The sequence below is a fragment of the Passer domesticus genome, chromosome 21 (assembly GCF_036417665.1).
Source record: "Passer domesticus isolate bPasDom1 chromosome 21, bPasDom1.hap1, whole genome shotgun sequence".
Classification (NCBI taxonomy): Eukaryota; Metazoa; Chordata; class Aves; order Passeriformes; family Passeridae; genus Passer; species Passer domesticus.
The window spans coordinates 4,303,353-4,321,026 of record NC_087494.1 but is presented as its reverse complement, the minus strand read 5'-3'; the positions used below and the strand labels follow the sequence as shown (position 1 = coordinate 4,321,026).

At 51.0% G+C, this 17,674-nt stretch overlaps 1 protein-coding gene across 7 annotated transcripts in view; it reads left to right on the top strand.

Moving 5' to 3' along the window:
• DOT1L (DOT1 like histone lysine methyltransferase) overlaps positions 1-11,051 on the top strand; it is a 72,771-nt gene extending 61,720 nt beyond the window's left edge. For 4 of the 7 annotated variants that reach the window (XM_064396697.1, XM_064396694.1, XM_064396695.1 and 1 more), the window contains 6 exons: positions 965-1,554; positions 3,395-3,600; positions 4,816-4,880; positions 5,763-6,722; positions 7,862-8,459; positions 10,906-11,051. In XM_064396697.1, the coding sequence (XP_064252767.1) occupies positions 965-1,554; positions 3,395-3,600; positions 4,816-4,880; positions 5,763-6,722; positions 7,862-8,424 (2,384 nt within the window). In that variant the 3' untranslated portion in view covers positions 8,425-8,459; positions 10,906-11,051. The remainder of the gene's footprint in view (positions 1-964; positions 1,555-3,394; positions 3,601-4,815; positions 4,881-5,762; positions 6,723-7,861; positions 8,460-10,905) is intronic. The other 3 variants (XM_064396699.1, XM_064396700.1, XM_064396701.1) reach the window with 3 other exon arrangements.
• Positions 11,052-17,674: the final 6,623 nt, after the last annotated feature.

Below are 17,674 nucleotides of genomic sequence, written 5' to 3'. Positions count from 1 at the left end.
TCTTTGGGGCAGGTTATGGAGGTGGCTCGTGAGCAGCTGTAAAGCCCCAACAACCTGGGTGGGAAAAGCACAAATGGGAGAGGATGGGGATCCCTTTAGGTGCAGACATTGCTTCTGACTCACTCATCCATGGAAATAATGGTCTTTAGCTACTCTGGGCCAGGAAAAGTAGGTTCTGCAGCTGATCACTCACCAAAGAGTGCTTTTGTTCTCAGTGTTTACCACCTTGAGGGGCTTGGGTTGTTTCAGTATCTGTTTTGTAAAGGGCTTGGCTGCCTTTATCTATAAAGCAAATGAAATATTTAAAAAAACCTTGTTGTAAACCATTACCATGTTGTTCCCTTCTGCCCTTTTCATTTAGAGAGCCCATCCTAGAGCCCTAAACCCATTTATGATACCCTGTTACAAACACTGAATTCCCTTCCCAGGATTCCTCCTTTGTGGAATTTTTCTGCCACTATGTCTTTGAAGGTCCCCTGTCACTCCCCGAGTCCCAGCCTTTTATTGAATTTGGAGGAGGTGGGCTGTGTGGATGGCCAAGTTCTTCTCTTTTTGGGGAAGGGGAGGACTGAGTCTGGCCATCCATTTCCTTGATGAAAGGAAGGAGTTGAGAGTAGAGGAGCCCTGATTTCAAAAGGGGTGATAGTTCAAACGCAGCTTAAACTCAAATGCCATGGAAAGCTGGGAGGAGCACATGTTCTGTGGGTACCTCCATATAGCAGTGAATTTTCCTGAACTGGCAAGAGAGCAGTGGAAGTCCCTAACCCCCAGCTGGCACCTCAGCACCCAGAGAGCCACGTCCTCACTGCCCTGTGGAAAAGCAGCCCTGTGTTTCCCGTGTAATCCAGGGCCACTGGCTGTTCTCCAGGCAGAGCTGGAATCCCTCCTGGCCCTCCCAGCCCTGTACTCAGTGACCTCTCTCTCGCTCAGCCCCAGCAATGATCTATACTTTCCCTCTCAACAGGTTTTTCTTACTCTTCTGGCTCCGTGGCAGTCAATGGAAATCTTACAAACAGCCCAGCCCATCTTAACCATAGTGTTGATCAGGCAGCTCTGGACGACTCTGGGAGTCTCTTTAACTCTGTAGGGTCTCGGAGTTCCACTCCACAACATCCTTTGCTAATGATGAGGAACTCTGGGCAGAACTCCCCTGCTCAGCAGCACTCGAGCCCCCGCTTAAGTGGCCCGGCCCAGAGCCTGGCAGGGGGACTGCAGAGTGCAGAGGCTCAGAAGATCTTTGCCGAAGGAACAAAGGGGGACCTGCAGTGTGATGCAGCGTTTTCAGATCCTGAGAACGAGGCCAAGAGGAGAATCATCTTTACAATCTCTCCTAATACAGGACATGTAAAACAATCCCCTTCCAGCAAGCACAGCCCCGTGCCCGGCAGCGGCCAGGCCCACGGGCAGGACGGGAAGAAGCGGGGCCGGCGGAAGAGATCCAACACTGGGAGTGCCAGCGGGAACGCCGCCGTCTCCCCGAAACGCAAACCCCTGCCCTCCGTGGCCGGGCTCTTCACGCAGCCCTCGGGGTCACCCCTCAATATCAACTCCATGGTAAGGCCACGAGCTGGGCTTTGGGAGGGCTCTTGGAGTTAGGCTTGCAGTGTGGGTTAGAGGGTGGTTGTGTTCCCTGTTCCCCAGTGAGCATCTCCTGTGGAAAAGCTGCTTGGGTGAGCATTCGGGCAAGGCAGGCACGTCCACACACACCACACTCACCATGGCTAGCTCAGCAAAGAGAGGCAGAAGGGCCTTTTGTTTCGTCTGAAAAACACCTTCACTCTCCTGTGAAAATTTAAGAAGTTTAATAAAGGAAGGGTTTTCAGCCTGTGAAAACACCGGCACTCTCCTGTAAAAAATTTAAGAAATTTAATAAAGGACAGTGGGAGACAAAGACCATAGAGCAAAGGTTATTATGGCCAGGTGCATATTGGCACTCAGCCTTTGGAGATACCCCTTAAATACCTTTTCCCTTACATCAGCATGCTGCATATTCATAGACCCTTAAGCATATCCATAAACGAGTTTACATATCCCAGGAACTATTTTACATTGCCACTCCTTGGGTCCTCCTTTTTAGAGCATGCATGTTTCTTGGCTGTGGTTTTGGTTCCTTGTCTTTATCACTTCCAGTCTGGGCCTTGGTCCTGTTGTCTTCAGACAGTGAGTGCTGATGGTTGGCAGATCTGTACAGGTCTCCTCATCCTGTGTTCAGGGGATGTTATCCCATCCAAGCAGGCATTTTAACACAACCACACTTACATCAGCTATTTCACTACTATGTCTAAGCTTAGTTAATAGTAGAAATAAAAACTATATCTTTATAACACAGTTACTTTAACATCACACATATAAAATCCATTTTAATATTTGTGAAAGGCCAGCATTATAATAGGTATCTATAACATATGGTCAGTTCCAGTGAGGTTTATTTCAGCATGCCAATGGGAAACCAGAGACAAAAGACAAACCATGTGCTCTGCACAAGGTTTGAGTAGTGGAGGGTACAGGGGCTGCACAAAGGGCAGGGCAAAGGGCTTTGGCTTTCAGGGAAGATGGGGCTGGCCAGCAGGGCCACAACCAAGGAGGAAGCAGGGAAAGGAGAAACCAGGGGAGGTTGGGACATATGGGGAAAGGAACTGGGATGGATGAATGTTGGGCAAGACTCCATGGGGAAGTCTTTTCTGTCCACCCAGGTGGGGTAAACTCCATGGTAAGACTATGGAAAGGCTATGGTGTCTCCAAGGCAAGGCTCTGGGGATTTCCCTGGGGGAAGGAATCAGAGGATTCCACAAGGGATAAGCTCCAGGCTCCCAGGCTGGGGCTGGAATTGCCATGAAGGCTCTTTGCAGCAATTCTCCTGCCTCTCATTTTCACTAAGTTGGTGAACAGTTTGTGTATAAGCAGAACATCTTCAAAGAGCTCTTTGCTGTCAGAGCATTAAAAATTAAAAATAATCTCTTCCCTCATGACAAAGAGCTTGTTTCTGCAGTGAAGTTGATTTTTGAGGCTGTAGATTCAATATTTTGAAAATAGTTTAAGCTAAGATTGACTAAACAGCAGAGGAGTGCCAGAAGCATATGGCATTCTTGCTAATGAAGCCAGCTAGAGAGTTGTGTGCATGTGATCCTGCAGTGTATTTTGAGAAGAAAAGGTTTATCCCAGGTCGTCATTTCTGATGTCAAACATAACATCAAAGAATGAAAATTAGCTATTTTTCCAAGTTACATTTAAGCTTTCACCCCAGGTTCTGAGGCAGGAGGTGGAAGACAGCAGCAGTGCTAAACAAGCAGCTGTTGGATGTCCCAGAGCAAGTTAAACCTGCATTAAACTCCTTAACAAGCTGATTTTCCAGGGATACTCTCATGTGTAACTGCTTTCTTTCCTTCTCACCCAGGTCAATAACATTAACCAGCCTTTAGAAATAACAGCCATTTCCTCTCCTGAAAACTCCCTGAAGAACTCTCCTGTTCCTTACCAGGACAATGACCAGCCCCCAGTGCTGAAAAAAGAGAAGCCCCTCGTTCAGAGCAACGGTGTCCATTACTCCCCCCTGACATCGGATGACGAGCAGGGCTCTGAGGATGAGCACAATAGCAGCAGGTGAATGCACAGGCACAGTTTCAGGGTAGGGTTTCTCCCAGGGCTGATAACACTGCTCTCAGCAGGAGGGGTGGGTTTAAAGCCTCTTTGTTCTCCTTGCTTGAAGGCCCATCCCATTATCCCAAATCTCTTATGTGGCTGAAGCTGTGAACAGGGAAGGTATTCAGGCAGTAGAATGTGGGAACCTGCTGTTGCTGCTGCTGTGTTTACAAGGCTGGCAGGGTCTGGCCTTGCAGATAACTGCTGGGGAAATGACTGAGAAATGGAGGAGACTGAGGGGAGGCTCCTGGGGGCTGCAGCTCCTGCCCAGGGCAGGCAGAGGGGCAGGGGCTGAGCTCTGCTCTGGGACAGGGCCAGGAGCCCAGGAAGGGCTGGAGCTGTGGCAGGGCTTGGCATGGAGCTCAGGGCAAGGTTCTTGCCCCGAGGGTGCTGGCACTGCCCAGGCTGCCCAGGGAATGGCCCCGGCCCCAAGGCTGCCAGAGCTCCAGGAGCGTTTGGACAGCGCTGCCAGGGCTGCTCAGGGTGGGGTGTTGGGGTGGCTGGGCAGGGACAGGGCTGGGCTGATGTGTCAGGACACAGTGACACATGCCAGCCACCACCCCCACCTCAGCTGCATCTCCTGCACCCCAAGTCCTGCTGGCAGCCCCCAAACCAGCCTGGTTTGTCCCTCTCCTCCCCTCAATTCAGCAGGAATCAGGAGGGGGCTCAGCCCAGGGATGGCAGGAGCCTGGAAGGGTCCTGGCTTGGGGTGCCCAGAGCAGCTGTGGCTGCCCCTGGATCCCTGGCAGTGCCCAGGGCCAGGCTGGACAGGGTTAGGAACACCGTGGGACAGTGGGAGGTGTCCCTGCCATGGCAGGGCTGGCACTGGATGGGCTGCAAGGTCCCTCCCAACCCAAACCATCCTGTGGTTCTTAGAGAAATAACCACTATAGTAACGTGTCTCTGCTTCTTGTTTTGAAAGAAAACAACAAAATTCTTTGAACGTGCACTAATCCTGTCAAAGAGCAGTAATTCTGTAATAGCTCCTGCCTAAAGTTTGTGGTGGGCTTTTGGATGTTTATAAATTTCTTTAGTGACAAAAACTGTGGGACTGAATTGGTTTTTTATACTCTCTCATCTGATAAGACCTGATCATGAGGAGTATAGATGGTGATGGGAAATGTGCAACAGAAGGTTTGCTACAGGTTTGCTGTAACCTTTCTATTTTCCCACCAGAATTGAGAGGAAAATTGCAACAATATCATTGGAAAGCAAATCTCCACAGAAGACTGTTGAAAATGGTACGTGTGAGGAATGGGAATTGTTTGTGGTAATGGCTGGGCCTGGGGATGGGTGAAGCTGACAGTCAGTGGGATGTTTATCTCTGCTGCTAGATCAAGTGTGATGCTTAATTATCATTAAGCCAGGTGGCTGCTAATTACAGATTTTGGGTCACTTCTTTCTGTAGTCACAGGCCAGCAAAGATCTGACCAGTTTTTTCACTGACTCAGGGTTTGAGGAGGGATCTGTTGTACAAATATAGGGGGAAAAAGTAGGTCAGTATTCTCAGACTTTTCCAGAGTGTTAGACTGTATTTTAAGGACCTTTAGGTGACGTCACAAATATTTCTGCCTTTGATTCAGAAATAGAATTACAGACTGATTAAAGGTGGGTTTTAAAGGGTAAAAAATGTGGATGCTGTTCAGAGAAGGGTCTGGATCACCAGGAGCAGCTGAGGGAGCTCAGCCTGGAGAAAAGGAGGCTCAGGGAGTCCTCACTCTACAACTTCCTGAGAGGAGGGGACAGCCGGGGGGAATCAGCCTCTGCTCCCAGGAAACAAGGGACAGGACAGGAAGAAATGGCCTCAAGCTGTGCCAGGGGAGGTTTAGATTTGAAATTGTGAGAATTTCTTCACTAAAAGGGTGGCCAGGCATTGGAAGGGGCTGCCCAGGGCAGTGGTGGAGTCACCATCCCTGGAAGTGTTCAAAAAATGAGTGGATGGGGCACTTGGGGACATGGTTTAGTGATAACCATGGTGGTGGTGCTGGTTGACGATTGAATTTGATGATCTTAAAGGTCTTTTCCAGCCTTAAGGACTCTGATTCTATAAAACCCTGTTCTCACAGGGCAGACTGAGTGAATGCTGTTTATTGACATTTGTAAACCTTCCCCCCCCCAACCAGGTGGCAGCATATCGGGGAGGAAACAAGCACAAAGCAACGAGAACATGAACAGCAGCAAATGGAAATCGACTTTTTCACCGATATCTGACATCAACCTGACCAAAACCACAGACAGCCCCTTGCAGGCCGCGTCAGCCCTGAGCCAGAACTCCCTGTTTGCCTTCAGGCCTCCCTCCGAGGACGGGCTGCCCATGGACACCAAGGTCCCAGGACACCCCAGGAAGAGCCTGGCAGTGCCCTCGGATGGGCTGAGCCCTGGCACAAACCCCCCCAATGGCTTCAGCTACAACGGGGGCCTGTCCTCCGAGCTGGGCCTGCACGGCTTCATGGACGGCGCCGCTCTTCCACACAAAGCTGGGGATGGCTCTGCTCCCAACTGCTCCCTGGGCTTCCCCTCGCAGCGAGGCAAGGACCTGGCGGTGTCAGACACCAACCTGTTCCTGAACAAGAGGCAGCTGGAAGGTCTGGGCACCAAGGGAGAAGAGCTGAGCCGGCCGGGGGTGAAGGGCAAGGAGCTCAGCGAGATGGGCGCCCGAGCGGGGGGGGCTGTGGACAAAAACTCTGTGCAGCACAACGGAAAGGTCGGCAAGGGAAGGGACCGAGACGTGGAGTTTAAAAACGGCCACAACCTTTTCATTTCTGCTGCTGTTTCGTCTGGTGGCCTTCTGAATGGTAAAAGCCTTTCTACTGCTGTTTCCTCAGCAGGGAACCCAGCGCCGTCTGTCCCGACGCACCATCCTTTCCTCAACACTCTGACCACTGGATCGCAGTTCCCCCTCGGCCCCATGGCCTTGCAAGCAAACCTCAACTCGGTGACAAATTCCTCAGTATTGCAGTCCTTATTTAATTCAATGCCAGCTGCTGCCAGTCTGGTCCACGTGTCATCAGCTGCAACCAGACTGACTAATTCTCACACTATGGGGAACTTCTCTCCTGGGGTTACAGGTGGAACAGTTGGAGGTAGGCAGAACTCTTTCTCTGGTATAAGACAGGGCCTAAAGGAAAGTCTGACACTGCCTCTCCAGGGGTGAAACCCTTTCATTTCTACAGGATGCAAAGCAGATCTGTCCCACATAACCAGTCTCCTCTCTCTCTCTCTTTCTCTCTCTCTCTTGGAATTGCTAGGATGATTTCAGTTCCCTACAGTGAAATCTCATGAGCTTTGTCTGCTAGATGAGCTTGTTGTACCACCTTAATGAAACAATACACCCAGACTTTGTGATTGATAATGTTTGCTTGTTCAGATGTTGCTGTGTTGGAACCAACTTAGGTCTGCCTGCAGGTAACAGATTTGACTTGTCCTGGTACCATGTTAAGGATCTCTAACTTGTCAACTTCAGTAAAGGTTGAGTTTAGGCCTTGAATGGATTTAGCATGATCCAGGAGGAGCAGAACATCAGAGGAGCTGGTGTTGGGAGTTCTGTAGCATTCTGGCCCTTGAATGGACATGAAGAGCATTTCTTGGCCAGGAAGGGCAATGCCATATGCACCTTGCACTTCTGGGATTCTGCACAGGCTTGGCTTCTGTGCCCACACCGGGGACAAGGTGGCAGGACCAGAAGATAGGCTGAACCTGCCATTTCTAAGTGTCTAGGGCAGTTTTTCTTACCTGTCCATAATCATTCAGGCACCATGTCGGGAAATCCTAACTCTCACATCTCTCAGCACGTAGATTTGCTGGAATTACACCTCCCCTCTGCTGCCCTGTAAGTGGGGGAGCAGGAGGGTGGGGAGGGAAGAGCAGCACTTTGAGTCTTCAGATAAGCAACTCTAAAGATCACTTCTAATCTCATCAAAACTCTGCCCGTGTGGTATAGAACTGACAGTTCTTGGGTCTGACCATTTTTCCTCGTGGCATTTAGAGGTTGGCAGTAGGAAAGGTAAGTGGAACCTTTTGTACCTCCTGGCCTGCACCATTATCTCTTCATTGCTTGCTGCCTTCTCACGCTGCACATTTTTGTATGGGGCTGTAACTATTATAATTTTGCTTTTGTTTGTTTGTTTCTTTTTTTTGTTTTCTTTTTTGTTTTGTTTCTCTTGTCACTTGAGACTGTACAAAGGCCATCTGTTGAAGCTGAGTTTTTCTCTCCTGTTTGCAGGTATTTTTAACCATGCGGTGCCTTCTGCCTCCTCTCCTCATCAATTTGGAGCCAGTTTCAGCAGCAGTGCTGTTTCTAGCAGCACCGTGCTAAGCTTAAACCCTCTGCAGGCTGTTGCCAGCACCTCATCCTCATCCTTCCCACCCTCTTCCTCTAATTTAGTAACATCTAGTGAGACTAGACCTGCTCAGCACCTCAACAGAGCTCCAGTGCAATCTGTCTTCCATCCCCCTCCGCCCCCTCCTAACGTGTCCTTGCCTCCCCCTCCTCCTTTACTCGCTTCTAACTCCGAGCCTGCTCTCCTGCAGAACCTGCCCTCCATCCCTCCTGGCGAGACGTTCCTGCCCTCCTCCTCCTCTGCTCCTGTCCAGTCTAACTCTTCTTTGTCTCTTAAACTGGCTTCTCTCCAGCACAAACCCTCCCGCCCCTCCTTTACAGTCCACCACCCGCCCCTGCCCCGCGTGCTCCCGCAGCCCAACGCCGCTGGCACGGCCGCTATGTGGGTGACCCTTGGCATGCAGCCTCCTTATGCTTCGCACCTTTCGGGGGTTAAGCCACGATAAAGAGCTTGCTTAGCTAACAGTTCTTGTTTTGTAAGGTAAGGCCAGACACAAAACCAGAGGAGTTTGCGTGCGAGATGCTCACTGACGCTTCTTCCTTTGCAGAGAGAGGTCGGGGCCGGGCTCCGTGAAACAGGAACCTCTGAAATGGGGAAAATGAGCCCTAAAATGGGGGAGAGAAACCTCTGAAATGGGGAGAGGAATCTCTAAAATGTGGGGAGCAAATCAGCTGGTGGCAGAGGATGGGAAGTGTTGGTGCTCTCTGTTCTGGGAGTCAGGATTTCTCGACAAGGAGTGCTCACAGGGGTAACTCTGCTCTGGCTCAGGGTTATGTTCAGGCTGAGGTCTCTTCATAGAAAGAGAAAGGATTCTTTCTGGAGGTAGTAACAGGAGGAAATGTCTATTTTCCATGTGGTTTTATACAGTTTTTGGAAGTGGGTGTTGCCCATCTGATCCCCCTCCCCTCTTGCACAGCCTGTTTATCCCAAACCAGTCCTTGTCTCTGGCATTGAGGTGCCCAAAGGTGCCTCTTTGTGACTCTGTGTGACAATGTGGTGGTCAGTAAAAACTGCCAGTCAACAACAGCTGCTCTACATAGTCATAAAGTTAACAATCTCTAGGTTATAAGCTTCAGCTTTGCTTGGAGAGCAAATTCCCTGGGCGTGCAGTGCAGTCAGTGTCCCCTGCATCACTGCAAACAGAAGCACAGGGAGCAGAGAAGGGCTGTGACTCCCTGTCACTTCCCTGTGCTGGACTTGCTGCCAGGGCCAGCAGGAACAGCCCCAGCAGATGTTTTATTTTTGCTCACAAGCCCTGGGAGCACAGGGAATGTGCAGGGGGAAGTGGGCTCCACTCTCCACAAAGGCTGTAGGAGAGGAGGGTTCTGGAGGCTGTGTGCATTTCTCCTGCAGCAGGTATTTATTGAACTGTCTCTAGAATAAACTGTACCACCACAGAGCTGGGTCCTGTGGTTCATCAATCACTCTGTGGCAATCCTGCTGTACCAACTCGTGCTTGCCAAGTGCATCCAGCGTGTCCAGCCCCAGAGCTGGCTCCGTGCTTTCCTTGTAGGTCTGTGATGTTGTTGCTGTCCACTGGTACCAAAGCTTACAAACGTGGTTGAACACACTTTGCTGCTTATAAAACTCGATTACAACATACCTGAGAGAGCCTCTGTGCATTGTGTGTAGTGTCTTCCTCATCAAATTCCTCCTCAGACACCACAAACCCCTGGTTAGGCTTTTGGGAGGCACGTAAGTATTTCCCTCCAGGAAAGGGCTGAGGAATGGCTTTGTGTGCCAGCAGAGAGGAGGGCTTGGAAAACCCCAAACAGAGAGAGGATGGGGATGAAGAAGATGGGGATGATGAGGAGGGTCAGTTTGGGATCTGTGTGTGAGGGCAGTGTGAGAGTCTCTGTTGGAATTACCTGGAACTGAGACCATGCTGGACTAGGATCCATCAGGTGTGACAGTCCCTGTCACTGACAAATACTGAAAATGGAGGCAAAGCACAAAAGGGACGTGGAGAAGAGTGGCTGGGTGTCAAAGCTGGGTTGTGGAGCACAGGAGCAGAACTGATGGTACCAGAGGTGGTTGTGATCCCAAGCCCTGTGAGCTGAAGCCAAGGTATTTGAGCAGTGCCCCTGATTTCAGTGAGGACAGAAATGTGTTCAGATGTGCTCAGTCCTTGGGGAACCAGGGCTGGAACCAGGAATTGGGGACTGAAATAATCTGCTTTGCTTCTCTGCTCTGGAGCCAGGCTGGCAGAGCTGGGGCTGCTCCCCTGGACAAGAGAAGGCTCCAGGCAGAGCTCAGAGCCCCTGGCAGGGCCTGAAGGGGCTCCAGGAGAGCTGCAGAGGGACTGGGGACAAGGCCTGCAGGGACAGGAGCCAGGGAATGGCTGCCAGTGGCAGAGGGCAGGGCTGGGTGGGAGATTGGGCAGGAATTGTTCCCTGGCAGGGTGGGCAGGCCCTGGCTTGGGGTGCCCAGAGCAGCTGTGGCTGCCCCTGGATCCCTGGCAGTGCCCAAGGCCAGGCTGGGCAGGGCTGGGAGCAGCCTGGGACAGTGGGAGGTGTCCCTGCCATGGCAGGGGTGGCACTGGATGGGCTTTGAGGTCCCTCCATCCCAAACCATTCCATGATTCATAATGTCCCTCCCCAACAATAATAACAAAACTCAAAGCAGATTAACTTTTACTATAAAAAGGTGAAGTACTGAGGGGGAAAATACCTTTTTGCTCTTTTCCCCTCACTTGATTTCAAACCCATAGGACAGAGTTCAACACAGCCACAGCTTGAAAAACTGCAGCTTTTGGAGGGGCCACATGTCCCTTGGAACATCCATCCTTTCCTAATTGGGATTGGGTCAAGATTTGCTTCATCTGAGGAGGTCTTGAAGCAATGTAGGAATGATTGACACATCTAACAACACAGCAGATTTTTGCCTTTTATTTAGATGAGTCTCTTCCTCTCCTCCTGTTGTGCAGGTAACTAGGATTTCTACCTCAACCCAATGTGACCTATGCAAGGACAACGTGGACCAACTTCACTCGGCTTCCACTGAAAGGTGCTCACCTGGCCTGTGCAGGGGTTTCTACTCTTACTACTGGACAAAAAAAAAAAAAAACAAAAACCATAAAAAAGACCTAAACAACAGAGCAAACAATTACTGTGAATCTGACTAAAAAAAAAAGGAAAAAAGGAAAAAAAAAAAGGCAAAAGAAATGCTTAAAGCTCCAGTTTGTATTGTTGATAGTTTAGATAAAGTATTTATCTTTTTTTTAAAGTGAAAACAACTTTGACTTATTTTATTCCACCTAGATTCATAAATACAAGTTATTGTTATTAAATTCTCTGAATACTAAAGGACTGGCACACCAGCAGAGATGTTAAAGAGCCTCCTCGGTGCTATTTTGTCCGTCAGAACTGTGCCTCTGGTTTGAATCCTTGGTGCTGATTTTGGGGGTTGACCAATGCCAAACCCAGTTTTTAAAGGTCTGCAGATTATTTATTCCCCTGACTGTTCATATCCCAAAATCCTCTTGGTTGGCAGCCGGGGCTGACAGAGGAAGGAATTCTCCCCCTGGGGTTTGGTTCGGCCTGAGCCAGGCGCTTTTTAACTGGGTGGGTTTTAATTGAGTTTGTGACTAACGAGGGCTCTGTGCTCCCCTCTGGAGCAGCCTGGGCAGGCACAGCCCACGCAGGCACAGCTGGAACAGGAGAAATCCAAGTCCTGCCCCATCCAAACTACTTCCCTGGGCCATTTGCAGTTGCTGGTGGCGCTGGGGTCACTGTGAATTTTGGTAGCTGGTCTGGTAACTCGCTTCTTGGGGCTGGCCTTGGTGTTTGAGCAGGGTGTGTGCTGGCTGGTGCTGGTGCAGCCCTTTCCCCACTTTGGGAAGACTGAACGTTGTGTTTCTGTCCTGCTGCAGGCTGCAGAGTTTGCTCAGCTCGTTGTTCTTTCCTTCCAAGCACGACGTGTTTCGTTGGTAGGGTTTTGATACTTGACTCTGACCCGGCTTGGCTGTGTACATGGATTAACAAGGTGCATTTTGCTTTTGTGTTCCTTTGCTTTTGAGTAGGTTCTTGAATGGTAGTTCACAAAAACACCCTGACCTGGCTGCCTGTGCTGTCACTGTCCCCTGGGGCAGGGACTCGCGTCGTGACTCGGTGTCGTGTGTGCAGGAAGGGCTGATTTTATAGAGCTGTGATGAAAACTTCTGAGTTTCCTATGCTTTATTTCCTTTGTTTTTAGTTTGTACAATGCACATTGAACCTGTAAAAACTTATTTATTCACATGCACAAAGTGAGGAGGAGAAGGAGGATCCATTTAAGTAGAAATCAGGCTGGTCTGAGTTCAGGCCTGGCCAAGCACCAATAAAGAAAACTACAGTAGAAAGGGGATTGCAACAGCAAAATGACTGGAAAAAAAATCACATTCAGGCTCTGGAAAACACCTCCCTGCTGACCCTGGTGCTCATAGGGCAGCAGTGTCTTTAAATCCCTTCTAGTGCTCCCTGGTGAGTCTCCCACTGCAGCAGCCAGGCCCTGGCAGGAGCTCCATGGAGCCCCCCAGGGTCACAAGGAGCTGCTCTGGGTTTGGGGTCACTGAGGTCCCTGTGCCCTCCTGGATCCAGCAGGGTTGGCAGTGTTTGGGAAGGGCTCAGGGGCTGCAGCAGCTCCCACCCTCTGCAGGGCTGAGCTCTGTGCCTCAGCCTGGGCAGTCTGGGGGAGGTTTAGGAAAAGTGCAGTTGTCCTTTGGATTCCTGGCTGTGTCTTCCATGGCAGCCTCTGGGCTCTGGCTTTGCCTCCTTGTCCCCTGGGAGGGCACTGGGAGCTGGGGGCGTTTTGGACTGGTTTCTGCTTTGTGTGTCCTGCTGAAGGACTGGCAGCACGAGGAGAACCTGGGAAAGGGCAGGAATGCTCAGAGGGTGAGAGGAACATCCAGTAGCTTCTCGTAGGAGCCAAACACAGTGTATGTCCTGGAATCCAGGAGCACAGTAACCCAGATGTTTTGCAGCTGGGAGTTGGGCAGCTCCAGCTTCTGCCCCAGCACACAGCAGAGTGCTGGGGCCTCTGGAGACTGTAAATGAGTGATTGCTGGAGGGGCAGCAGCCTTAATTAATTTCCTAATTACCTCTCACCCATCATTTATATCTCTGGTGAAAGAGAGAGAGGAGGAAATACAAGTAGAAGCTTTTCATCCCCCTGGTTTGATCAGATCCTTTCCTGCAGAGGGACCAGGATCTGGTGTCCCTTGGGGCTCTTGTGCCTCCCTTCATCTCCAACCATGGAGATCCAGGAAGAAAACTCAGCTGCCAGCCCTGTCCTGGTTTGGGTGGTGCCCAAGGCACCCCCAGCATTCCTGCTGGAGAAGGAACCAACCCACAGATCCCATGGAAGCCTCTGGGCACTGCTCCAGGCCTGGCTCACCTGTGTCACCCCCCTGCTGGCACCTGGCACTCCCTGGATGCTGGGGAGGGACAGATCCTTGTGGCAATGATGTGCTCTGCATCCTGGGGAGCCAGGCTGAGCTGTCAGAGAGGTCAGGGTGGCCTGGCACTGTCATCTCACAGCTGGACTCTGATCTGAAAGATCTTTTCCAACCTGCACAATTCTATGATTCCAGGACCCTTTGGAGCAAAGGCCTTGGGTGAGGGGTTGGTCCCCTGCTCTTTGCTGGGTGCTGTGGAAAAGCAAAGCCTGTCTGTCCCTCAGTGTCACCTTTGCTCACTGCCTTGGTGGCCAGCCAGTGTCCAAGGCTCAGCAGCAGCCTCAGGGATGGGCAGCACAACCCCTGGAGCTCAGCACTCACCTGGCTGAGCCACTGCCACCCCCAGCATTGCTGAGTCTGTGACTCCAGATGTGATCCAGGAAGGCCCAAGGGAACCAGACCCAGGAGAGAATCTTTGGGATTCCTGGAAAGGGATCCAGTCTGCCTGAGCATCAGCCTTGCCCTGCCTGTGCACCAGTGCCTGCTGGCATCCCAGTGCCTGCTGGCATCCCAGTGCCTGCTGTTGCCACCCTGCCATCCCACCCTGGAGCTGCTCCAGCCTTGCTGGTGTCTCCCCCAGCCCAGGCCCTGCTCCTGGCCGTGGTTCCCAGCTTGTGCTTCCAGAGGGGCCTGCTCAGCACTGAGGTGGAAGCCAAGGGGGCAGTTTGGGGCTGGTGCCTCAGCACTGGCTGAGCTGGGAGATGTTTTTGCCAAGAGATTCCTGGTTTTGTCTTCCCTCTCCCTGACCTTTTATTGCTTTGCCATGTTCTGGGGCAAGCTCAGCTTAAAATTGTGGACTCACAGAACATCCTGAGTTGGAAGGGTCCTGGAGGCTCACCAAGTCCAGCTCCTGGCCAGTCTCTTACTGCTGTGTCTGCACACTGGGAAGAGCTCTCACCTGGCTGGAGGCAGACCTGGAGCTGCTGGGATCTGATCCATGTGGCCACAGCTGTGACCCCACTGCTGGAGCACTGAGCCAGGAGCTGAAACCTGTTTGCAATAATTGAAGATCCTCTGGAGCAATCAAAACCAAACAGTTCCAAAAAAGAGAATTTCTCCTGCTGGTGCTGGGTCCAGTCCTGTGGCTGTCACACAATTCCCCCTCCTCCACGCCCCTGCTGCCAGCAAAGGACTCGCCAGGAAGCAAAAACACATCTTGGAGCAGGTCTGCTGCCAAAACCATGGAACTTCCTGAGTGCTGTGCTGAGGAAAACCTGTCCCTGCTGCTGAATGTCAGCCTTGAGGAGCAAGGCTTGCGTGGGCTCTTCCTTTCTTGGGCATTTGCCACCTCTGGCTCACCAGGCCCAGTCCCCTGGGACCCACGGTGCTGGGAGGGCTCCAAAGGCACTGGACCTAAATCTGGGATTTGCTGCAGATGAGTAATTCAGCAGCAATTCTTCCATCAGCCAGGGGTGTGGAGACACCCAGCAGTTGGATTGCTGAGGGAGAGAGTGGGAAAGCTTTGCTGGGGATGCAGAGGCTGGATCCCCCTGGTGCAGGGGACAGTGGGGACTCGAGGTGTCCCTGCATCCCCTCTGGGCTTGGCACAAACGAGGCTGTTCCCTGCAGGGAGGTGTGGATCAGTCTGGGGGCATCTTCACCTCCCTTCACTGTGGATGCAGTGGGAGAGGGGAGGGAAGCAGCATTTTGGGGAAGCAGCAGGGAGTGCAGCACATCCTCACTGCCCTGCCATTCTGGCACTGAGCTCATCTGCAGCTCCTTCTGATCACCAGGAATTTGTGTCTCCTTGAGCACACAGACCAGAAATTCTTGTGCTTCCATCTCTTGACCTTCTTTCCTGTTGGGGCAGCACTTTATCTCTTTGTGCTCCCTCTGCTCTTGGCTGGGGTTGGGCTCTGGGCATGGGAAGGGGGATTCCCCCTCACTGCTGGGATCAAGCTGAGCCTGGAGGGGCTGGGATCACACCCACAGTCCCCGAGGTCCTGCAGGCAGGAAGGTGACATCACTTGGTAATGAATGAATTTACTCATCTCTTTTTGAATCCAGAGATTCCAAATCCCCAGGACTTGACACTCCTTGGTGTGAAACTCGCCCAGCTCTGGGTCACACTCAGTTCAGCTGAGTCACTTCTTTGTTTAGTCAAATTTAATCCTTGAGGAAGTCACTTGAACAATTGCAGTCTGGGAGTGGAGAGGTTTCCAGTCTGCTCAGCTCTTCCATCCTACCTGGAGACACGTCCAGCTGCAGCATTGCTCCAGGGCTGTCCCTGTCCTCACCCCTGGGGACAGGTTTCCTTCTGAGATGTGTGCTGGGGTCATTTCTTCAGCCTTCTGGAGGCTTGGACCTTTAAAGGTGCTTTCCAATCTTCCCAAACTGTTCTGATCCTGTACAGACACATCTGGAGGAGGTGGGTGAGAGCCAGACCTGCCTCGCCTGCTGCTCCTGCACCTTCTTCACCCCAGATCTGGGGCACAACAGCTCAGGTGCTCCCCACCACAGTGAATTTGCTGCCTGTGCTCATTGTTTCCATCTCAGCCCAGCCTTCCCCTGGAAGGACCTGGATCTTCCTGCTCTGCTGGGCTGCCCCTTCCAGGCCTTTTCCTGTGGCCATGGGCAGGCAGCCTGGGGTTTGGTTCGTGCTGGGACTGTTCAGAAAGCAGCATCTGCTGCCAGTGGATGTTTTTGCACTTGGGAGAGAGTCCAGGCAGAGGAGAGGCCGAGGGGTGGTGGCAGGGACAGTCCCAGCAGTGCAGAGCTGCTGGGGACACCAGCCCTGGCTCAGGGAGGGGACAGCCAGTGCTTCCAGCTCCTCTGAGTCCCTTCAGGGCCCACCTTGGCATGGGGAGCTGTGCCAGCTGTGCCAGCTGTGCCCTCGGGATGCTCTGGCTCCCCTGCCCTGCTCCAGGTCCTGCTGCCAGAGGAGATTCCCAGTGCTGGGAGCTGCTCTCAGCCTTCCCTGGGCCCTTCCTTCCCTGCTCAGCCTGGCCCAGGGTCACTGTCCCCAGGAGCTGCTCCTGGAGCTGCCACCCCCCAGGTTCCTCCTGTCACCTCCTGTGTGAGTGACCCCTTTGATCTGGTGCTGGAATTCCCCCTCTGCCCCAGGGCAGGGAAACTGAGGGGTCTCTGAGTGCTTGGTCCTGGATAACTCCACCCTGCAATGATCCCAGCTCCCAGGGGTGGAAAATTCTGCTTTTCTTGTTTTGCCTGAGCCAAAAGCACAGAGAGGATTGAGGCCTGGGAGCAGGGGAGGGCCTTGGACAGGGCTGTGAACCCAAAAGGCTTTTGGGGAGCAGAAACCACACAGTGTTTTTGTGAACTATCTTTGCAGCACTGAGGAAAAATCACAGGAATTGGAGTTTTGGGAGTAGAGATGTGCAGTCAGTGTATGAATATTTGAAGTCTTACTGGTTTGAAAGGGTTTTTTTTTCTTATTTTTTTGCTCCATTTCCATTTTCCGCTCCATTTGCGGATCAGGTTTTCACTAAAAGCTGTTTCAAAATGTTGTTGTGCCATATTTTATTTATCCTTATACATTATAAATATATAAATGTATATTTAGACTGAATATTGCATTGAAAGATGCTTTTATTGGGAACTTCAGGGTTTAAACCCGAGACAAAAAAAAAATTGGTAAAAAAATTTCCGGTACTTTTCCTGTTTGGGACCTTCTTCCTGAAGAGGCTCCTTGAGTTCTTTATAGTGTAAAAACAAAATTACATCCAAAAATTCCAAGTTTGACAGTGCTAACCCTGAAGTTCTCAGGTTTGTGATCCTTTGGTTTTCTCGAGGTACATCTGGTTGCTTTTCTGGTGCAGTCAAATAATTTTTTAAAAGGTTTTGTCTCTGGAGTTATTGATGAAAAGGTGGAATGGGTTGATCCATCCTGCTTGGCTTTTTTAACCTATTAATCTTTGAAGTGATCAATTTCCAATTAAAACCCAACTTTTTAGGTCTCTGTTCTACTTAAACTTTTTAGGAGTGAGAGCCTGCCCTCGCTGAGTGGGACTTGGATGGGGAAAGCAGTAGATGATGAGGTTGCTGTTGCTCAGGAATTGATTAGTAAACTTTTAACTACTAATAAAAATCCATTTTTCAATGGATTTTTAGAAAAACCCATTTTCTTAGGACAGTGATATGGGATGTTTCCTAGTGAATAGGAATTAGTTTATATAGTTTAGCCTATTAAACTGAATTATTTAAAATTCAAACTTCCCCTAATTTATCTCTTTTTTTTTGGGTTTTTTTGGTTGGTTTGTTTTTGGATTTTTTTTTTTATACTGGTAAGTTGTTCTGTCATTCC